At 39.2% G+C, this 19,933-nt stretch overlaps 1 protein-coding gene across 22 annotated transcripts in view; it reads right to left on the minus strand.

The window, feature by feature from the left end:
• Positions 1-7,944: 7,944 nt before the first annotated feature.
• Positions 7,945-19,933, minus strand: part of NFASC (neurofascin) — a 275,421-nt gene continuing 263,432 nt past the window's right edge. For 12 of the 22 annotated variants that reach the window (XM_042462334.1, XM_042462336.1, XM_042462341.1 and 9 more), the window contains 3 exons: positions 18,827-18,896; positions 12,300-12,311; positions 7,945-9,680 (listed from right to left, as the gene is read on the minus strand). In XM_042462334.1, the coding sequence (XP_042318268.1) occupies positions 9,449-9,680; positions 12,300-12,311; positions 18,827-18,896 (314 nt within the window). In that variant the 3' untranslated portion in view covers positions 7,945-9,448. The remainder of the gene's footprint in view (positions 9,681-12,299; positions 12,312-18,826; positions 18,897-19,933) is intronic. The other 10 variants (XM_042462352.1, XM_042462357.1, XM_042462354.1 and 7 more) reach the window with 1 other exon arrangement.

A 19,933-nucleotide genomic window follows, 5' to 3' on the forward strand; every position in this document is an offset into this window, starting at 1 on the left:
CTTTGAGTCCTAGTTTTGGGAAAATAGCAGGATACAAATAAATATAGTATTAGTAGTAGTAATTACTAGTGGTGAGGTACCCTGCCTTTTAGATTAGCAGGGATGATGGCATCAGCTGTTACCCACCCCCAGGCATCTTCTTTTCCCCAGTTTAACAGTGTTTTTCTCAGTAGGTAGAGGGTGGACTTTCCCAGCAAAATACATTGTTGTGAATGATTTGGATGTGATTTGGCTTTGAGTGGGCAGACAGGACCCATAGACTTTATCAAAGCTCTGCTCCTGCCTGGTGGAAATGAAAACTGCTAAAACTAGTTTGTTGATATGGACCAATTCTTTTCTCTCCATTTTGGGTCTTTCCTTGAGAGTGTGGCTATGCCAACGGTCATGATGAGCATATGCATATCATAATTTACCACTACACCACTGTATGTAACTGTTCAGAATATATTTAATAGAAGTCACAAAATATTGCATATGACAGAACAGCTTGGTGCAAATGTGCATCATTACATGAAAGCTAATATTGCAAATGTTCTGTTTGTCATTTTTGTTTGCTTTAATAGCTTGTTTGCTTTAGATTGCAAAACTGAGCAAATGTATCTGCGCTTATGCCATTTTGTGAAGTGCCGTCATTTTGAACAATTGCTCTAGTAGTAATCCAGCCTTGCCCAATTCCTTTCATTCCTTTACTCATTTCAGTGACAGCCTATTTCATTACCCTTAAAAGTATATCTGGCAGATGTCTTCCTAGACTTCACCACTGGGAAAATAATTTCTTTTTAAGCAATTTCAAGCAATAAAAGCTGCAGTCAGTTCCTCAGGCATCCTGCACCAGCGACAGGGGGAAAGGGATGAATCCAGCCTCTCCCAAGTTCAATCTAGCTTTGGGGCCATTCTTCCTCTTTTGCGTAGGAGACAAATGAATGGCATGCTTAACATCTCTTCTGAACAACATTTTTATTATGCTTAGTGTTCTCTATTAAAAAAACAGGGTGTTTTTTTTTGTACAGTGATTCAAAAACATTTCTGGATATTTTGGCCTTTTTTCAAATTGCTCATGCAGTCCATATATTAAACACATCTCCATAGTTTGTAAATCTACACACTGTAAACCATTCTTTCTGGTTTGAGATATGCATTTATCTATCGGAAAGCAGATTTAACACATTATTTTCTAATCCACACCTCCAAAGGAAGGCAAATAAATAAATACAGAGTATGTATTAGAAGAAATGGAGGAAGTTGTCAAGAAATTGTGTTTGTTAATATATATATATATAAATTAAAAACCTACAAACAAAAGAGCAGTTGAATAATGTCTTGACACTAAATGTTTGAAACTCTCATAGTGCAAAGCAAGATTTCTCAGTCTCTATAAAACCAACATGAGACGTCTAAGATGGCCTTCTGACAACACAGTCAAAACATGATACTCTCTCAAAAGAGACAGATTAAGAGATGGGCTGTCCTGGTTTAAAAGGAGGAGGGAGCCCACTGACATTCTGGATTCTTTATTATCCAAAAAGCCTTGCTGGCTCTAATCAAGGTGAGCTTCAAGAAAATGTATTTCACTTGTTATTACTACTATTACTATATTATTGCTTAGTTGAAAACTTTTGACATTAGTGTAGAATTAAGCTTGGTGCAATGCACGTTCCCTTACAGGTTGAAGTCCCTATTTTGTCTGAACTCGCTTTTCACATGATCTGTGTTCCCGGAAGTTAGAGCAAGGGTTTTCCTCCCCCCACCCCACTTTCTTCCTGCAGCTGTCAGTTGGAGTGAGGAAAAAGGCCACAATAGGTCATTATGAGTCAGGTAAAACACATAAACAAGAGGCTGGACTCTAATGGAAATCAATAATGACTGGCACTCTCTTAGAAGGTTTCCGACAGGTAGTGGGGCAGTATCTTGTTTAGAGACATGAAATCTAGGTAATTGCAGGCAGATCGATTGTGGGGTCAGGCCTCCCATGCTTGTTGACCTGTGGGTCACATCTACAGGGTGGGAAGTGAGTGAAAGGAAAGACAATTCTGGGATGGTCCTACAACTTCTTTTCTCTCTTGCTGTTTGTTTCATCATAGTGGAAGGTTCAGTCACCTTGATTGCCTAGCCAACCATTTTCAGATAAAATAAAAACTGGACCACATGTGGCCAAGCAACATCAGAGCATGATTAAGTTGGCAAACATTTATTAATGAGGAAGAACACACAAGCTGGGATAGGCGGCACTGGTTTGATTTCACCTGAGCCTACTGGGCAGGGAAAGGATTCTGCCTTCTTGCTGAGTTAAATAATTTTAAACTATTCTGAACTCTGTTTGCAGCAGCTGAAGCAAGCTGAGACAAAGGGGGAAAATGGGTGAGAGAAATTAGAACATATTTAAAGCAGCTGAAAATATAAAAAACAGATGATTAATCTACCAAAGAGGGACAGTTGGAGGGCATGGAAAATTAGTGAACAATTATAGCACCAGTGGCATATAAGGCAAAGACTCTCTTTTCCACTCTAATACTCCATTGGAGGAGAGGGAATTTATTTCCCTTTGAGTGCACCCCCCCCAAAAAAAAAGATAAACTTTAATTCCTGCTAGTTTGAGTCATAAAGCTTTTGTTCTTTTTTTTCTTTCTTTGTTTCAGTTTAACAACTATGAAGATGGATTATGACAATATCTGTCCCTCCCTGTGACTTCCCTAACATCTGGGAAATCTGTAAACCTGAGACAAGGGTCAGATTGCCTCTGTTAAAAATTGATTTAAACAGACAATATATTTCAACACAAGACATGGTATAAATGGAAAGACAACTCTCATAGTTGTTTCAGCTGATGTTTCCATAAAGTCTGGAGTCAGTGCAGGTAGTAAATCTATAAAGAGCCAGGAAACTCAAAATGAAAGCCAGCCATATTGACAGATATGGTACGCACAAGGGATGGGCAAGGATGAGCAGCTTTCTTATTAATACCATCCAAATTTGACAGGGTGGTACTTGGAGAACACTTTTGCCTTTGTAGTTGGAAGATTAGACCTAGGTAGAATCCATGATGCATAATGAAAGCGATACTGTCCACTCATCTGTGATGTTTATTCTGCTGCCTACAGTTCTTAAGTTGCAGCACCTAGGCAATTCAGAGAAGAATTGACCCTACTTTTAGTTCCATGAATAAGAGTAAACATTTGATTGCAGTTAACAAAATTTATAATATAAAAATGCTTCTGTGGCAGCAGCACTGAACACATGCTGCTGAGCCCAATCTGTTATTAGTTAGAGTACCGGGAGACCAGGAATGGAGACTTGTTGGGGGTAGAGAAGGAATCAACTTAGATTTCATGCTTTGCAGTTGTCCTCTTCTTTTTAGACAATGTAATCAATCATCTCTTCAGATGTGGCAAGCTTCTAAACTGGTACCAAAGTCACTGAACATCCCATGATATTAAGAGATCATGACTCATGCTTCCAGCCTAACCAAATCTGTCACATTATTCTCAGCTCTTTTCTTCCATCCAAAAGTACTGATTAGCTCTGTCCCTTATTAGTTTCCAAAGTCAACTGTTTTCAAAGACGTATTCTTAAAACCTTCCTCATATGGTAGAATTTGCATTGTACCTAGTTTATTGTTTTTAACAGTGATTTTAGACATTGCATTTTGTCATCGTGCATCTTCCTTGATGGGACTATCTTAAATATAGCATACAAGAGGACTTCAGTATTTTCAACAGATTAAAAACTACTTATGACTACTCCAGCCCGTAACATGCTAAATGAATAGGCCATGTTTCATTTTGTACATTTCTTGGTTCCTCAATATCTAAACAGTCAGTGCCTTTTCAGATAGCTCCTCCATCTTGTACCAACAAATTCAATTTCTCCTCATTGTTTGAGAGTGCCAGATGTGTTTTTAAAGTTAGCATAGAGGGCCTAAAATTACTAATTTTTCTTCCCTCTGCCTGCAAAACATTGCAGTTGATATTTCCTGTTCCTTGTTGTCCTTGTGTTGACAAGAAATAACTTGGAATCTCCCTTAATGATGAAGCTGGATGTTACCACTGTGTTATTTTGTTGTTAGTGGTGGCTGGTTCTTAAACGGCACTATTTTATCAGCAGCAAATGTGATTCTCTTTCTGAGTGGTCATTTTCAGTAGTAAGCACTGGCCTAGGGGAGCTCACATAGCTCTTTAAGAACTGGCATGTATTAGCAAAGCTATCCCGCATCCCCAATTTTGTGGCAGTCTTTTAATTTTGTTCTCTTGTATTAAGAACACATATCCCTCTATACTTCAAAAGAGCAGTGAGCTTGTAGCAGCAAGTGCCTTGCCCATCCCATCCTTTACCCAAAGGTGTGTACTGCTTACACTGGGTTAGGGCTAGATTGAATACAAGGCTAAGAAACCTTCCGGACATTCTAACCACTTGGAAAGGCTTCCTTACTGTTTGCTTGTCTCCACATTTATTACTGAGTAAATAAGAAGGACTTCCTCCCATATGAGCATGCCTGAAATGTGAGATCCCCAAGTGGAGGTTCTAACACCTTGTGAGGTTAGGTTGGTATGCACAACAGGGGTTTCTCTGTAGCAGCACCCTGATTATAGAACTCCCTGCCAAAGGAAATGAGGTTGGCTGCATGTGGTTTGAGCTTTTGGTGAGCAGTTAAAACAGTGCTGTCATGCATGTTTGATGGCTGAAACTGGTCTGTTTTAATTGCTTGTTTTTAAAGATTATTCTTAGGCTGTTTGAAAAAGTTTTAAAGAGTATTCTAATGTGTTTCTTAAAATTTTTATCTTTGTATTGTTTTAATTGCTTTTATTTGTGCAACACGTTGGGAGTGGCTGGTAAGCAATATATAAATACTATAAATAAATAATCAATAAACAATCAATCTCATTTATAGTTTTTTGTGGGTTTATAGTTTTTGTGGATGCCAGCCATGAAAGCCTTTGGCTTCACAATCTCATTTATATTTTTGACAGCTATGTCTGAACATGGTTTGAGTGTTAACCCAACTAAATACATATCCTTACATTTCTCAAGGACAGCATCTGAAGAAATGGACCAAGTTTACAAAAGCTTATGTTACAACTTTTGCTTAGTTAGTGAACTTTTATCTGTACTAATAACCATACCAACATCATTATTTCCCCATCACAAATTCATAGTTCTCTCATTGTGCTTATAATGCAATGAGATTCTAGCAAAGGCTAGTAAACAGTAAATACTCCTAGCTCAGTCACCTGCAAGTTTATCTAGTTGTAGGATCCACTGTGTCCAATGAGTGTGTTACTCCAAAACAGGTGTGCAGAACATTGCAATCTAAAGATTTACTGGGGATAGCTTTGATTTGGCTTTATGCGAAGAGTCCTGGAGACTCCACAAAACACAGCGGAGAAATGTATTATTTACTGGCATTTAATGCCTTTTTGGGAAGAAACCTATTTAATTCATTTGGTAACTGAGAAAGAACCAAAGCAGATCATACAGAAAATACCTCTGCTGGGTCATCCATTCCTTTTCACCAAGCATTATTGGATTTTATTTCTATTAATTTATACAGAACTTTAGAATATGGTATGTATCTCCTTAACTCAGTCTTCATCTTTTTACCATGAATCCATTCACAAAGTATCTCTCCTGACTATAATGGCAAATGGTATCATATTATTGTGTCTGCCTTAAGTCTGATGTTTCCTTTCTGCCACAGTTAAAAAACATGATGGTTAAAAGAAGGCTTTCCTAGTGTTGCATCCCAGAATCTGTCTGAAGCAGTTGAAGAATTGTCTTAATGAAGACCCATCTAGGTATTTTTTATTAGGCCTTCTCCTAGTTTTTATTAAACTCCAGCAAAGTATGTCTACATCCGCTAAAAGTCAACCCCATCTCCTCATTACCACTTTTTCAAACAGATGGTATGAGGGAGGCTTGTGAAGAAAACAGAAATGCACAAACACAGGTCTAGGACTGTACAGTACACAGAATAAGGTTGTAGGCACTGCTAGATGCATATGAGAGTCTAAATTTGGTTCTTTTCAAAACATCCCACATAAAAGAAAGTGTGTTTTTCTGTGACTCACCAAGAGGGCAAATTCAGCTAATTTGACCAGTGGGAATGTTGCTCTAAATATACATCCACCAGATATTGAACAGCACTTCCCAGCATTCTTCACCCCGGCTATTCTGGCTAGAGCTGGTAAAGCCTGAGGTCTGGAGGGTGGCATAGTTTCTGCTCTTGCCTTAGTTCTAGGGACAGAAGTATCTATCCATAACACTGCAGGTTTTTAAATCACCGCGACCCATTCTGTACTGTACTACTAGGAGTTGACAGTTTCAAAGTTGATAAAAGACGAAAGGTAAAATTCAAATGTATACAGGATGAGTTAGCTTTCATTGCACTGTTGGATTGTTAGCATTATGCAATTAGTATACTGTTATACGTAGAGCTTATTTTTTATGAAAAAGATTCCATGTTCAGTCTCAAGGATCTTTAGATAGGGCTGGGAGAGACTTCTGTTTGAAACCCTGCAGAACTACTGACAGTCAGTGTAGACCTTCTCAGTGGCTGTGGCACTCCCTTCCTAGAGAGGTTAGATGGAGACCCTCCTGGCTGTCCGTTTGTGGGCAGGGGTTCTGTAGACTCCACAGTACAGTACAATAGACTTCTTTCTGTTTTGGTAGGGCTTGACTGACTTTTCAGGGGGAAAAGGCCCTTTCATTCATTGTGCTGTTTTTCTTTATTGTTCTTTTTTAATGGTTTGTTTTTAACTGCTTTTAACTTTATGGATAGTTTAATATATTTTAAACTTTGGTGCAATGTAAACTTTTAAGCTGTATCTGTATTAATTCTTGTAAGCTGCCTTGAGTCCCAGCCTGGGAAAAGATGGAATCATGATGATAGACAATCCTGAGTGCATGGACCAATTGTCTGATTCTGCGTGATCACTTCCTATGTTCCTATGGAATAATGTCTTTACTGTAACAGCTATTTGACAGTGGAAGAACTGTCTCAGATGGTAGTGGACTCTCCATCTTGGGAGGTCTTTAAACAGAGGTTGGATGGGCACCTTTCAAGAGTGCTGTAGATGTATGTTCCTGCATGGCAGAAGGTTGTACTAGCTGGCCCTTGTGGTACCTTCCATCTCTATGGTTCTGAAAAATACTTGCTTTCCTCCCATGACACATCTGTATACCACGTTAATTCATTACAGTGACATCCTCCTAAACAGATTTTTTTAGACAAGTTTACCATGGAGTGTGATCTGTGTTTGAAGCAATTTAACCTTCAAACCTGGGGGGGGGGGGTACCCACCATACCAAGAGGTCACACTCAGAATCCCTCCTTAAACCAAGGCAGTATTTGGAACAAAACACAATCCAACCCATTGTTGCTGTTTTTCACCCTGGGTTAACTACCATTTTGGCAAGCTAAATTCATTCACGCAGGCCTCAACTTGTTTGGTAGCAATTTGATTCTGCAATGCAAGATTCCTGAAGTGGAGAGGGTTTTTTTAAAAGCTGATTTTTAACATTAAACCTCCAAATATCACACCCACTTACAAAGTTCACAAAACATCCCATTTATACTATCCTCTTCATCAGAAACATTCTTGCAGGCAAACTGCCTTTGAAGTAAGCCAATGTGCATATTTAACCATACCATTCCCTTTTCCCATTTTAGCATAATACCTGTACTGAAAGAGATCTTCTGAAGTTCATCCCAAACATTTTCTGATAGATCAGAAACTGCTTGCAGGAGTCATGTCCCTCTAAATTTTAAATACCTTTGGCTTGAAAAGTGCAGGGAGTAAAGAAAGTACATGCTGTGTTGCACTAAATACTGTATATCACAAAACTCTACCTTCTACAATGATCCATGCTTTCTCATCTGGTCAAGCTGCAGAAGCCTCCTTATTTGTACTGCGTGGACAGATTACAGACCATCACACCAGGGGCTTAATCTATGGGTAAATATTCATAGTTTATTAAGCTTCAGGGAATGCATGAAGCTATTTAAGGCATATATGGAAGAACAGTGTCACAACAGAATCTGTATCTGAGGAAAAAAGGGTAACTGCGTGTTAGCGAGTTAGCTTGATTTGAGTGCCACTGATGTGTAACTAACAAGATAGTGTGAGCTTCATGCTGCTGCTTATTTAATACTGGAAAAGGCCTCCTTTAATTGACTAAAGGGGAATGGGTGATAAGAGGCCCTTGCATGTGCTGGAAAGTGATTTTTATCTTGAAAACCAGATAAAATGGAACCCTGACTGATATGCAATTGATCAGAACAATGAAAAGTTGAATCAGTTTGGGCTGATTCTGAGTGCATTTGTACTTTTGCATCAAACAAACAGGGATAGGTAATCCTTGAATTTTTCACAGATGTGACTGGCAGGTTCACCATCCCATTTCAGTTAGCAATAGGAAAATATAGACTGGATGCTCTTCTCTAGTTAGCCTTCCTCCCTTTTCTCTTATGGGATGGTAGTTAATGCCATGTTGTACATTGGGAGGAAAGGCTGCCTTTAGCAATAGTGAAGAATCCCTCCACAATTCTCCAGAAAGGGGGAAAAAAGAAGAAGCTATTTGTTGTTGTTGTTCTTTTTGACTGGAGTGGCATAAAAAATGCAACTGTTTGCATTAAACTCTTTCTTTGCAGAAAGACAATAAATAAACATGGGTACAGTGAAACCTCACATTGTCACTTGCAGCAAGCCCAATAACATGAAGTATAGCGCTAACTGAAATCTGAGACATTTCCCATCAATAGCCCACCCTCCTCTGCCTGGTGTATGGCTTCTGTACTGAAGCCTAATACAGTACCATATCATCTTGTAGGAAGGAGCATCACACACCCTGTTTAGTGAAAACTACAAGAACAAATGATGAGAAAGGTTCCTGTTTATAAAACAGCTTGCCATTTGTACCAGTTGCTGATTCCGCAATGTAGTTTCATGCTGCTTTTAGCGTGGGAGGTTTCATTATGCTTGTGTCTGCACACATACCCCCTCACTCCTGATTTTTCCCCACGTTTAGGCTTTTTTTTTTCTGAGGACAGCTTTCAGTCCTTAAAAAATAACCAAAAAATCCAGCGGTGTACATTATTAATGAAAGGAGTTGCATTATCTCACAAATTAGACATGGGAGGAGGTATAGAGGGGGTGTTTATTTCAGTCCAAGTTCTGAAGCCTGGGGCGTAGAATCTGTGCATCCTGCTCCTCTACATGTCTCTTGTGGATTAGCTCAGATATCAGCGGCAGCACAATCACTTCAGCAGCCTGTTCATCTGTCATTTGCTTTGCTTGTTAAAGAGATGATGGCACTGGTGACCACCTGTTTGGGTTTGTGATGGTCTTTGTTGTCTTACTCTGGTTTTCTTTCTCTTCTTGATGGTGACTTTGCTGACCCACATAGACTAGGTTTCTTATTGTTGTTGTTGCTGCTGTTGTTTCAGTGTGTTGTGTTATGCCAGGGAGTAGATAGCATTAACTGGTGATGTGGCTTCTGAGCTCTCATTGCCTTCTGTCTCCTCTTTGTCCTTCTTGACTGTGTACTGGCCAATAAAGGAGCCATCCTCATTGAATTGCCCTTCACCTCCTTCTCCATAGTCCACCAAGCTGTCATCACTTTCTTGTTGTTTTATTGTGCCATCTAATGAGGTCTGACTTCCCTGCAGTGGCTTGTTGTCTTCATCACTAGCATCAAAATGAAAATAAGTGCCATTAGAATTAGAAAGGCAAAAGCATATTTACAAAGGGACAGCATAACCTTAAATTTGTGAAGGGGAGTGGACTGTAGTGACTACTCAAAAGAGGCAACCAGAGTGTAGACAGTCTGGGTAATACGACTTAAGTGGTTTGTTACAAACTACTTGATGAGATCTTTGAAGATGCAATAACTGCCTGGAAATATTGAGATGTAAAGGATAACATTTTCCTAAAAATCTACATAAATTAGAAGGAAGCAGTTCCTTTCTTCAAAGCATGTAATGGTGAAAGTGCCACAACTGTAAAGTTATTTAAGATTAAATCACTTGACAGTCACTAAGGCATACAGGAGTACAACATATTCTGAGCATTGCAGCAATATAAGCTTCCAGGCTTTTCAAAGGGACCCTTGTTGGCAAAAACTGGGATCAATCATCTACAAGGCTGCTGATTGCCTCTTATTAGATTTATGTAGGGTGTGTGACATCTAAGTGTCATCTTGGGACATTTCAGATTAACTCTTACCTATGCAACTTTTGAAAAATGATGTGGGCAGTTATAAAATACCACTTTAACATTTGACTGAATGCTTTCATTGTCTTTTTGCATGGAAATGATGTGGAGACATATTTTATTATATTACAAATAGCCTTATGGATAGTACAGCTTGTTTGCTTTTTGTAAACTTGGTGTCAGCCCAAGATATCTGACATTTAAGAAGCAAAGAGAATCTAAGAGTTTGGATTAACTCTAATTCATATACATATACATCTATGAAAATATGATGAAAGTAGGACAACAGGTCCTATTAATGTTACTGATTTGTGTTTCAGTAGAGCTAGAGAGCAGTCACTACTGGCATCTTCTGAAGTTGTGTAAAAGGCACAAAGCAACAGATATGGAACGAACATTCATATTATTCCTGTTCTGCTTGATCCTATGGATAACTTGTAGAATATTTATTGTTCAATTATGTGTGTCACTAGGGGTCTGGGAAAAACCTATCCTTTTTACAATTTTCTTGGGACTACAGAAACAGTCCACTAAATATGGCTGTTACGCTGTAATCTCCTTCATGTGTTTCAGCCTACTATGAACGCTAATGTCTTTAATGAAGTTTTCCATTTATGCCACTGGTAATCGCTACATCATGAGAGATCCCATAGATTAGTTATGCATCTAGTGAAAGGTTCAACTCCCTTTCATGCCTTCAAACGAGCTACCTGTTGTGATTAATGGGTACCTGTTTCTGATTAACTCCATGATGAAAGCTCAGTGTAGTTATTTGTAACTAAAAGAGGAATTCATCTCCTTTTCTGTTCTGAACTATGGGGTCAGTCATATTTGCATATTACATCTGAATGGCTACTAAAAATACCACGGCCATTTCTGGCATCCATATACAAATGCACATGTCAATTTCACAACCAGTGCCTTTGGCAAGCACTTGAATCAAAGGGAAGAGAAGCTATCAAGCAAAACGCTCTGGCAGCATAAGGAGGCACAAAGCGAGAATGGCAAAACCCAGGGAAGTTAATTTGAAATCTTCATTTTCCAAATTTTGTGAGCATTCAGATAAAATGTTGTTTGCATAGAATTTTCTCTTTGTTTTGTCCTTCTCCATCTATGCGGGAGGCATGTGAAATGTTCAAGATATTCCCTGCTGGCATTGACCTTCCAAAGGCTACAGTCCAGAGAACCACACAGCCAATTCTTATGGGGCTTTTCTCTTCTGGTCCTAAAGAAAAGTCCTTTGCACTGTATGGGAAGCTACTTTTCACAGAGAGTTTCTGTTACAATGTAAAATGTCCAAACATTTGGGCTCACAGTAGCTCTCTGGATTATGGGCCAAAAAACACTGCAATACTGTTGCCTTGTTAGTGCAGTTAGAAAGGTGAGTATATATAACCTTTTAAGAAACAAATACAATTTACTTATGTATTAATATGGAAATCTTGCAGCTTATTTGATGTATCAAGTAAATTAAGTAAGATTTGATGTATTAAGCCTGAGTCAAACTGGCCTTAGGGGCATCATGTTCAAGAGTTGCATATGTCTGAGAAAATATGTTGCTAGTGAAAGACTTTCAAGGAATCTTCACTTTGAAATGACATAAAGCCTTCTATAGCTGAGGGCTTTTTCTTGACCATGCTTCCTTTCTTTAACTGCCCAGCACATGAAACTTCTTTTGCATCTTCTTTTTTTAAATACTTGGAGTATACCATACAATTGGCTTACCTGAGACTAGAGAATGGTTCAAAATTCCAAAACAAAAAAAACCCTTTCCATGTGAGTAATCCACCCTTGACTGTGTAATGAATGGACAGCAGTCATTGCACAAAGAAGAATTAGTCACCGAAAAGGGATGATGTTGAAGCCATGGCAATTCAATTGGCTGGCTTCAAATTTACAGGCAGAATGCAACTCATTGGACACAGAGTGCCCGAAATATCAAAGACAGGAATAGTAAATGATTCTTTAGTGGTGTTAGATGAAGGTTGGTGGTGGTGAGGCAGGGAGGGAGATAGAGAATAAAGTGTTTCAGTGATGGAACTGCTGAAAGAAAAAGCTGTGTATGCCAGACTTTGGAGCAGTCCATAGTCCTACCTTTCAAGAGACCTTCATGGTCCATGTAGAAAGACAAGGTGAAAAAAAAGAAAGAATGGGAATAAAAGAGAGAGAGAGAGAGAGAGAGAGAGAAGCAGAAAGAGCCTGATCAGAGAGCAAAATGATGAGGTATGCATTTTAGGGGACAGTACTAAAAAAATAAAAATATAAAAACCCTGACACCACTGTTTTTCCCCTGAAAAACTGTACCACATAAAGAACACTTGTATAATCTGTGTAAACATGTGTAAATAATATACAAAATATGTATGTTGTAGATTCCAAAAAGAATTTGATTCCAAACAAACAACAACAGATAGAGGTATACGCTCACAGATGAGCAGTGAGAAGATTGTATTTTAGCACTAGGTGTCAGCAAAGTTGCCACCTTACTTGGCCTTCATTCAAAATAGTGGTGAAAGGCAATAAACGACCACTCACTTTAGGATCTGTATACTATCATGCTATTCAAGCAAAACAGGTTCCTTGCAGAATGGCTTTCTTCTGTAAAACAGGAATATGGTTTCCCCTAAGAGCTATGTTGAAAATGGACAGCTCTGCAAGTAATAGGACGGGTACTTATCCTATATTTTTAACTGTGGAAATCCTATTGCATGAGCAGATGAGTGTAAAAAGTTAAAGGTTTCCCCTTTGACAAGTTTGTCAAGTCGTGCCTGATTGTAGGGGGTGGTGCTCATCTCCATTATTAAGCCAAGGGAGCCATCATTGTCAAAGATGACTCCGTGGTCATGTGGATGGCAGGGCTGCACAAACACTGTTACCTTCCCACTGAAGTGGTACCTATTTATTTACTTGCACTTTTACATGCTTTCAAAGTGCTAGGTAGGCAGAAGTGATGGGAGCTCACTTCATCATGCAGTGCTTGGGTGTTGACCTGCCGATCTGCCATCCTTGTGATCATCAGAGTTAGCGTCTTAACCGCTAAACCATTACATCCCACTAAAATGAGTGTACTACAGGAAAAAAAATAAGTTATTACATGGAACAGATAGGTATTTGCCTACATGTGATGGGAACACAGAATGGGTGAAATCAGAAAACAAAAGCATTATGAAATGGCCCTGCTCCTTTCTTAGTGCCTATATAAGCGAGTTCAGGGTTGTCATCCAGGAAGACAGTAGGATTGATTAGGCACTGTTAAGAGTAGAAATTCTATTCATCAAGCAGTATATACTTCTGATGCCAGAAAATGGACTTAGTGTTATTCCATCCTCCTGGGGAAAAACTGAAGGCATCACAAAATGGTCCAAAGTGTTTTAGTGCATAAGAGCACTCATTCTGTTATATGAATCCACCTGGCAGCAATCAGACAGCATATGCTCCTACCTTTTAACATGCAGCTGCTAACTCCCCATAGTCACTACTGCCAACTTTTAATAAGGGAAGTCTAGCATTTATGTCTTGAAATCAGCACTGCAAATACAAGTGCCTTTGTTAGGCTAGTGAGAAACCAGCAACATATGTGGTTGGATCCAGGTTCTGAAGCTCCCTGCTCACAGAATGGCCCTGCATCCATTTCTGTCCTCTTACCATGTGAAGTATCTGGGGACTGAAGGGATTTTTGTGGGAAGGAGACAGCAAATACTTTACTTGCAGCAGCACAGGTACACATGCTTAGATCTGAAGCCAATCCATGGAGTGAAGGGCTGAGGAGAGATCAGGCTGGACCAGAACAATGACTCCACAGTTTTAATAGTCCAGCTCTGGCTTGTTTCCTTCATTTTCTTATTCACTTGTCCTCTTAGAATATAGTAAAGCATGATTACTGGATCAGAATGCTATTTAAAGGTAATGGCTTCCAAACTTTTTACCTTAATCTTTGCCTAAGGAGACCATTTCTCTGGTAACATAGTAAAATGAAGTGACAGTGTGGCTTCATTAGAGTCTGCATCAGTTGGAAAGCTGCATACACAAGGCAGCAAAGATGAACAGGGCATGATGAGAACATATCAAAATGCTTCTTTGAAACCAGGAAGAGAATAAAGAAAGCATGTCAGTTCAGATCCTGTCCTCTTTTCAAATACTAACCATCACTTCATCTGGGCTAATATCTCTATAGCTGTGAACATTAATCTACCAGCCACACTTCAGTGTCACCTGTCTATGCTCACCTTTGATCCTGACTGTTTATAGGAAGTGTCATTTCTTCTAACTTCCTCCATAAATGCAAGCAGAAAATTTGATAGGATGGGAGCAAGCAAAATATAGATGCATTCAAAGCCTTTCCAAGATTCCAGCTGAAAGAAGTGTAATACTTCTTCACATTTTCTCTACTTTAACACCTTGAGTATCCACTGTCCATTGAGCTCACTCCTATAATAAAATATTCAGTTCTGTCCAGATTTCATTGTTCTGTCTTGCCATAACATTTAATAATGAAGAAGCTTAAGAAATCATTTAAGACAGGAAGCCTTTAATATTAGGGTGACTAGTTTCAACTACTTAGCACAGAATTCTGTTAAACTACAAAGGTACATGACTCTTTTAAATGTGGTGAATCACAGCTATTACAGCTGATTCACATGAGTGCTCAAATGACTTTGTATTAAACAATGTAACACTACTTGAAATCTTTTGGTCCTTTAATGCTTTGGGGAAAGAACCAATTTAAATATAAAATAATGGAAATGAAATACTCAAGTTTAAATGTAATTTTTGTCCAGTATAAAAAGGCACATGTCAAGTTGTCAAAGCATGTGATTTCAATGGCAGTAGTTTTCTGAAGCCTAAATATCTAAGTGCATGATTGAGCAGCTTAATATCAGACTTTGGAGTTGCAAAATGAGTATATGCTTAAACGATCAAAGTTTTGATGGTTGATATTCAGATTATCTATTTCCATCATTCATTCATGCCATGCTGTTTTTCCCTTTTGTCATATTATTAAATTGCCTTTCTCTATTTATCTGCAGTCCTCATTTGTTTATATGCCATCTATCAATATATTTGTATTGTAGATTAATTCAGAAGATAAGCTTTTGTTATAACAACCATACACATCAATTAAAACTGGTACTGCTTAGGATCTCTTGATATATTTCATGGACACATTTGTTTATCAAATATCAATGTCCGAGAAAAGAGTAGATGTTTACTGAACCCTTCAAAGTTGTATTCATCCACAACATCTTAAAATAGCTGATATGGGAACAACCATTTTCCCCCAGCTTGCAGGTACTGCTACCATGTTTGTACCCACCGGCTAATTTTTTTCCTTTTTTCCTGGAAACTCACCAAGGTCTGGCTGCTGATGGCTCATGGACCACTGGTCCATAGACCACTTTGTGTAGCACTGTCAATTATTTTTATTTGGGGTCCATTATCCTGGAGTGTTCAAAATCATCAGGAAGGTTTGAAATAGTGATTTCACTATATAAAAGCACTTTGATAGAGAAGGGGTGGGTGGGAAACTATCCAACTATATGCAAGAAAGGGACAGTGACTAAAGTTAATGGGAATATCAAAGTTAATGGAATATCAACCATGTCCCCTAAATCACTGTTATATTCCTGTAAGGAAAATAGCTACTGATGGAATGGCACAATCATAGTAACTCTAACTTTGCAGTAGCATAGACCTGAAACAATTGGACCATTTCACTTTTAATAGAAGAGAGCCTTCCATCCACAGAACAGACATAAGGCCAAAACAACTGACCCTGAATGGGCTGGTTGATGCCACCCCTTTGAATGCTGTGCTGGGGCTGCAGAAACTGTATGCCACACCCCAACCCGGCTTTATGCCGGCACAAAAAAAAGTGGCAAATGCAGCTCCTTTTTGAGCCAGCAAAAAGCTGGCTTTTCCACCATTGCTGCAGGTTTGTGGCACACCTGTGCTGTGTGCTGTATAAAAGTCACACTGCTGAAGAGCCACAAAGCTACTTGCTGCATGGTCGGGTGGGCGGCGTGATGCTGGTTTGGAGACAGCATCACAGCGTGCAGTGTCTAAACACTGTGCTATGATGCTGCCCCCAAACAGATGCAAAGGGGCAATTTGTTTCACCCATTCGACTGAGCAGAGGTGCTCCCCTGAATGAAGGTGGTGGAGGTGGATATCTTGCTGTTTCCATTGCCACTTTCCCTTCTTGGGGAGGGGGTCTCTGGAACAGTAAAGTTCTTTTCAGCAGGCAGAGGAGGCTGCAGGAAGGAGGGATATCCTTTCCCACTTTCTTCCCATGTTAATGGAGTCCCAAGAGTCACACATCTGAAGATCTTACATATAGTTTTATTCTGCATGATTTACACATGGTGCATCCTTCAGCATGTTGCTGGTAAACTGTCTGAGCAGTTTGCTATTCATGTCACCAAATCTTTCTCTGCAAAGTCTAGTATTTCTGTCACCCATCAAGTAATAGTAGAAATGCTGAAGAAATAGCTGTGGCGGGGGCAGGGGAGGGATTCTAAATAAACTATAATCCTGTGAATGTTTAATATCTGGATTTTTCTTTTTTTGCTTAAAAAAGGCACCTTTGTTTCCAGTCATGTAGTTTAACAAAGTGGGATTAATTCAGCAAGTGCTAAACTGCATTACCTGTTTCAGTCCCTTGTAAGTAATGGGGAAACAAAGGTAAACCTTGAACGCAGGACCCATCTGTGAATAGCCAAAGAAAATACCTTGCTTTGGGAAGCTGTCAGAAAGGGGAGCTATTATCATTAAAAGGATAATAAAAAAATAATTTTTTTAAAATTTGTATCCTGCTTCTCTATCACAGATAACCGAGACAGATGTTTTTGATATACTCAAGCTGGTAGGTTTTATGTGGTCCCCATCACAACCTGTTAGTGAGAAGAGTTTGTTATGTGGCAGAGATCTATGCCATAAAAAACATTCTGGAATTTGGAGCTCATTATTGGCATTCAGAAAGTACAGTTTCCTCTCCAAAATATAATCTGAGCAAGGTTTGATTTCTCCATGTCTGGGCAGTATATGGACTCAGTACGAGGGAAGCAAGTACCACTAAAGCCTCTGAACACTCTTAATCTGTGGGAATATAACTCAAAAAAAGAAGGTGTTGGAAGTTGCCAGGTATCTCACAGCATCTAATATTCTCAAGTATTTGGTGAACAAGCAATGGGTGAATTTCTACTGAAGCAATACTGATATTAAAATGTTCTTGTTGTTGTTATGTGTGTGTTCAAGTCATTTGTGACTTATTGCAACCCTAACTTGAACATATTATGGGGTTTTCTAGGGCTGAGAGTGTGTGACTCGTCCAACATCACCCATTGGGTTTGCATGTCTGGGCGGAAACCCGAACCCTTATCTCCAGATTCATAGTCCATCACTCAAACCACTATAGCATGTTGGCGCTATACTGAAATACTTGTTGTTGTTATGTATCTCCAAATAATTTTTGACTTTTGGCGATCCTAAGATGAACCTATCATAGGGTTTTCTTGGCAAGTTTCTTTAGAGGTGGTTTGCCATTGTCATCCCCTGAGGCTGAGAGCATATGCCTCATCCAAGGTTTTAGCCTTTAGCAGGGTATCAAACCCTGATCTCCAGAGTCATAGTCGAACACTCAAACCAATCCACCATCTTGTCTCTATACTGAAATATAATGAACACATATTGAAAACCTTGAACTCCTGCTGTTATTCTGTCCATTTTTAAGTATACTAAAGTCAAGTACACCAGCAAATAAATTATGTGGTAGAAGGTTCATGAAACGGTACTGTTTTCTCATTAAAGTACTATATAATTACAGTTCTCGATCCCCCCACATAAGGGAAAATTCACCTATGCTTGTGCCCCATAGGAAATAATGAGGCTCATGCATGTTTCCCTCCCATGTAAGCTGGAACCTGCTTAAAATGTGTTCGCACAAGGCGTGGGCACACTGTATGAATGCCCCTGTTCCCACTACCTGCCTAGAGAACACTAACACAAGCACAGTGTAGAACTTATGGTTTCCTGAACAGGACTTATACCGAAAGGCTGGACAACCTTGGTGGTTCTGGGGGCCATGTTTCTGCACCAGCAACCCAAAATACTGCCCAGAATAGCAAACCAATCACCATCAACCAAACAATAAACAACAAGCAGTGGCAGAAGGTCATTTTTGGTTTTGAAAAAAAAAATGGTCATTTAAAAAAAAAAAGTTGAGGGGAGCCCTTTGATTTATTTCAAGGGAGAACTGAGGCTCTTAGAAGTCTCAGACCTGCAAAAACAGCCTGGTGAGCTGCTATTGTCTCCAAAGTGCTAATTTACCTTGTTGATGCAAGGCAGACTCCCCTCCCATGGAGCCTGAAATGTTATCATTCTGGTAACTGTACATTACATTTCTAGGAGATGAGCGACACATCTGCATGTGTACTTCTGTGCTTTCCCCCACCCCTTTGCAGTGATCTTAAAAAATAGTGGGGGAATAAAAAAAAAAAAGCAGCAGGAAATGTAAATTTATGAGCATGTGTGGTTATTTTGGTGATCTCTGAACTGACAAAGGAACTATTTGTAATGGACAAATGGTTACAAATGACCATCAGACAGCCAAGCTGGAAACATACCTGTAATCAAATGACCCATTATCTACCTTCTGGTCATCAGGGTCCAGGGGCACATCTTTATTTTCTCTCACTGTGAAGAAACATAAAATGATTTAATTTTTTTTTAAAAAGGAAAGGTTTTACTGTTATGTCTTCAAATCTGCAATCCTAAATGCTTTTACTAGATAATTTGAACACATTAGCTTTTACTTCTTAGTAAGCATGTTTTGAATTGCATCATTAGTCTCCTAGTATTTACTGTCTTGTAGTCATGAATTTGTACTGACAGCAGATGTGAAGGATGTAAAATAAGAAGAGTAAACGATAATGGAAATTATCTGAAAAATCTGCTGCTCAAATGAGACCATGTTTTGTAGGTCACTCCTTGTCATCAAGGATGATAAAAAGTGAGAGTATACTTTACACCTTCAGATTGCAATTCTTTTAGGGATGTACAAATGCATAAATGTCCTTTGTGTGTGCAGATACATTTTTTCGAGTGCTGCGGGGTTGGTATTTCCTTCCTTCTTCCACAGTGCCCAAAGTGTTCCTCTGACTTACTGTAAAGCCCCCAAAGTGGCTCTGCGTGGTCACTGTGCTTCATAGGGAGCAGGTAGGATTGGAGAAGTGTTTGGCTATGTCCCCATAGCCAGATGCAGAATGTTGACATCAGCACTGAGATCTGACAGAGTCCTCTAAGGTCTCAGTGCTGTCATGTGTTGAGTCTGGAGAGGTAGCAAGATTCTTATCCATTCCTGCTTGCTTGCTGTTAAGCATGTGATGGCCATGAAAGTCAGTTTTGGGGCTTTACAGTAAGTCAGGTGAGGGTATTGCATATGGCTCAGTGTAGCATATAGGTTATGTGTGTGTGTGTGTGTGTGTGTGTGTGTGTGTGTGTGTATACTTACACTAAGGGGATATTTGAGGCCATAATGTGCGAGTACTGTAACATATTTTGTGTGTGTATATATAATCCTCCCCATATAATTATATCTATACCTATATTGAATGAAAACACAGTAAGTGGAAGGAGAGGCCAGATGGGAAAACCAGCAAAACCAAGTCTTGCTAGGCTTAAGCTAGAGAGATGGCAACTGGTTGGGTGAATGGATAGGGCTCTGGTGATAA

Source organism: Sceloporus undulatus, chromosome 4, assembly GCF_019175285.1.
Source record: "Sceloporus undulatus isolate JIND9_A2432 ecotype Alabama chromosome 4, SceUnd_v1.1, whole genome shotgun sequence".
Taxonomy (NCBI): domain Eukaryota; kingdom Metazoa; phylum Chordata; class Lepidosauria; order Squamata; family Phrynosomatidae; genus Sceloporus; species Sceloporus undulatus.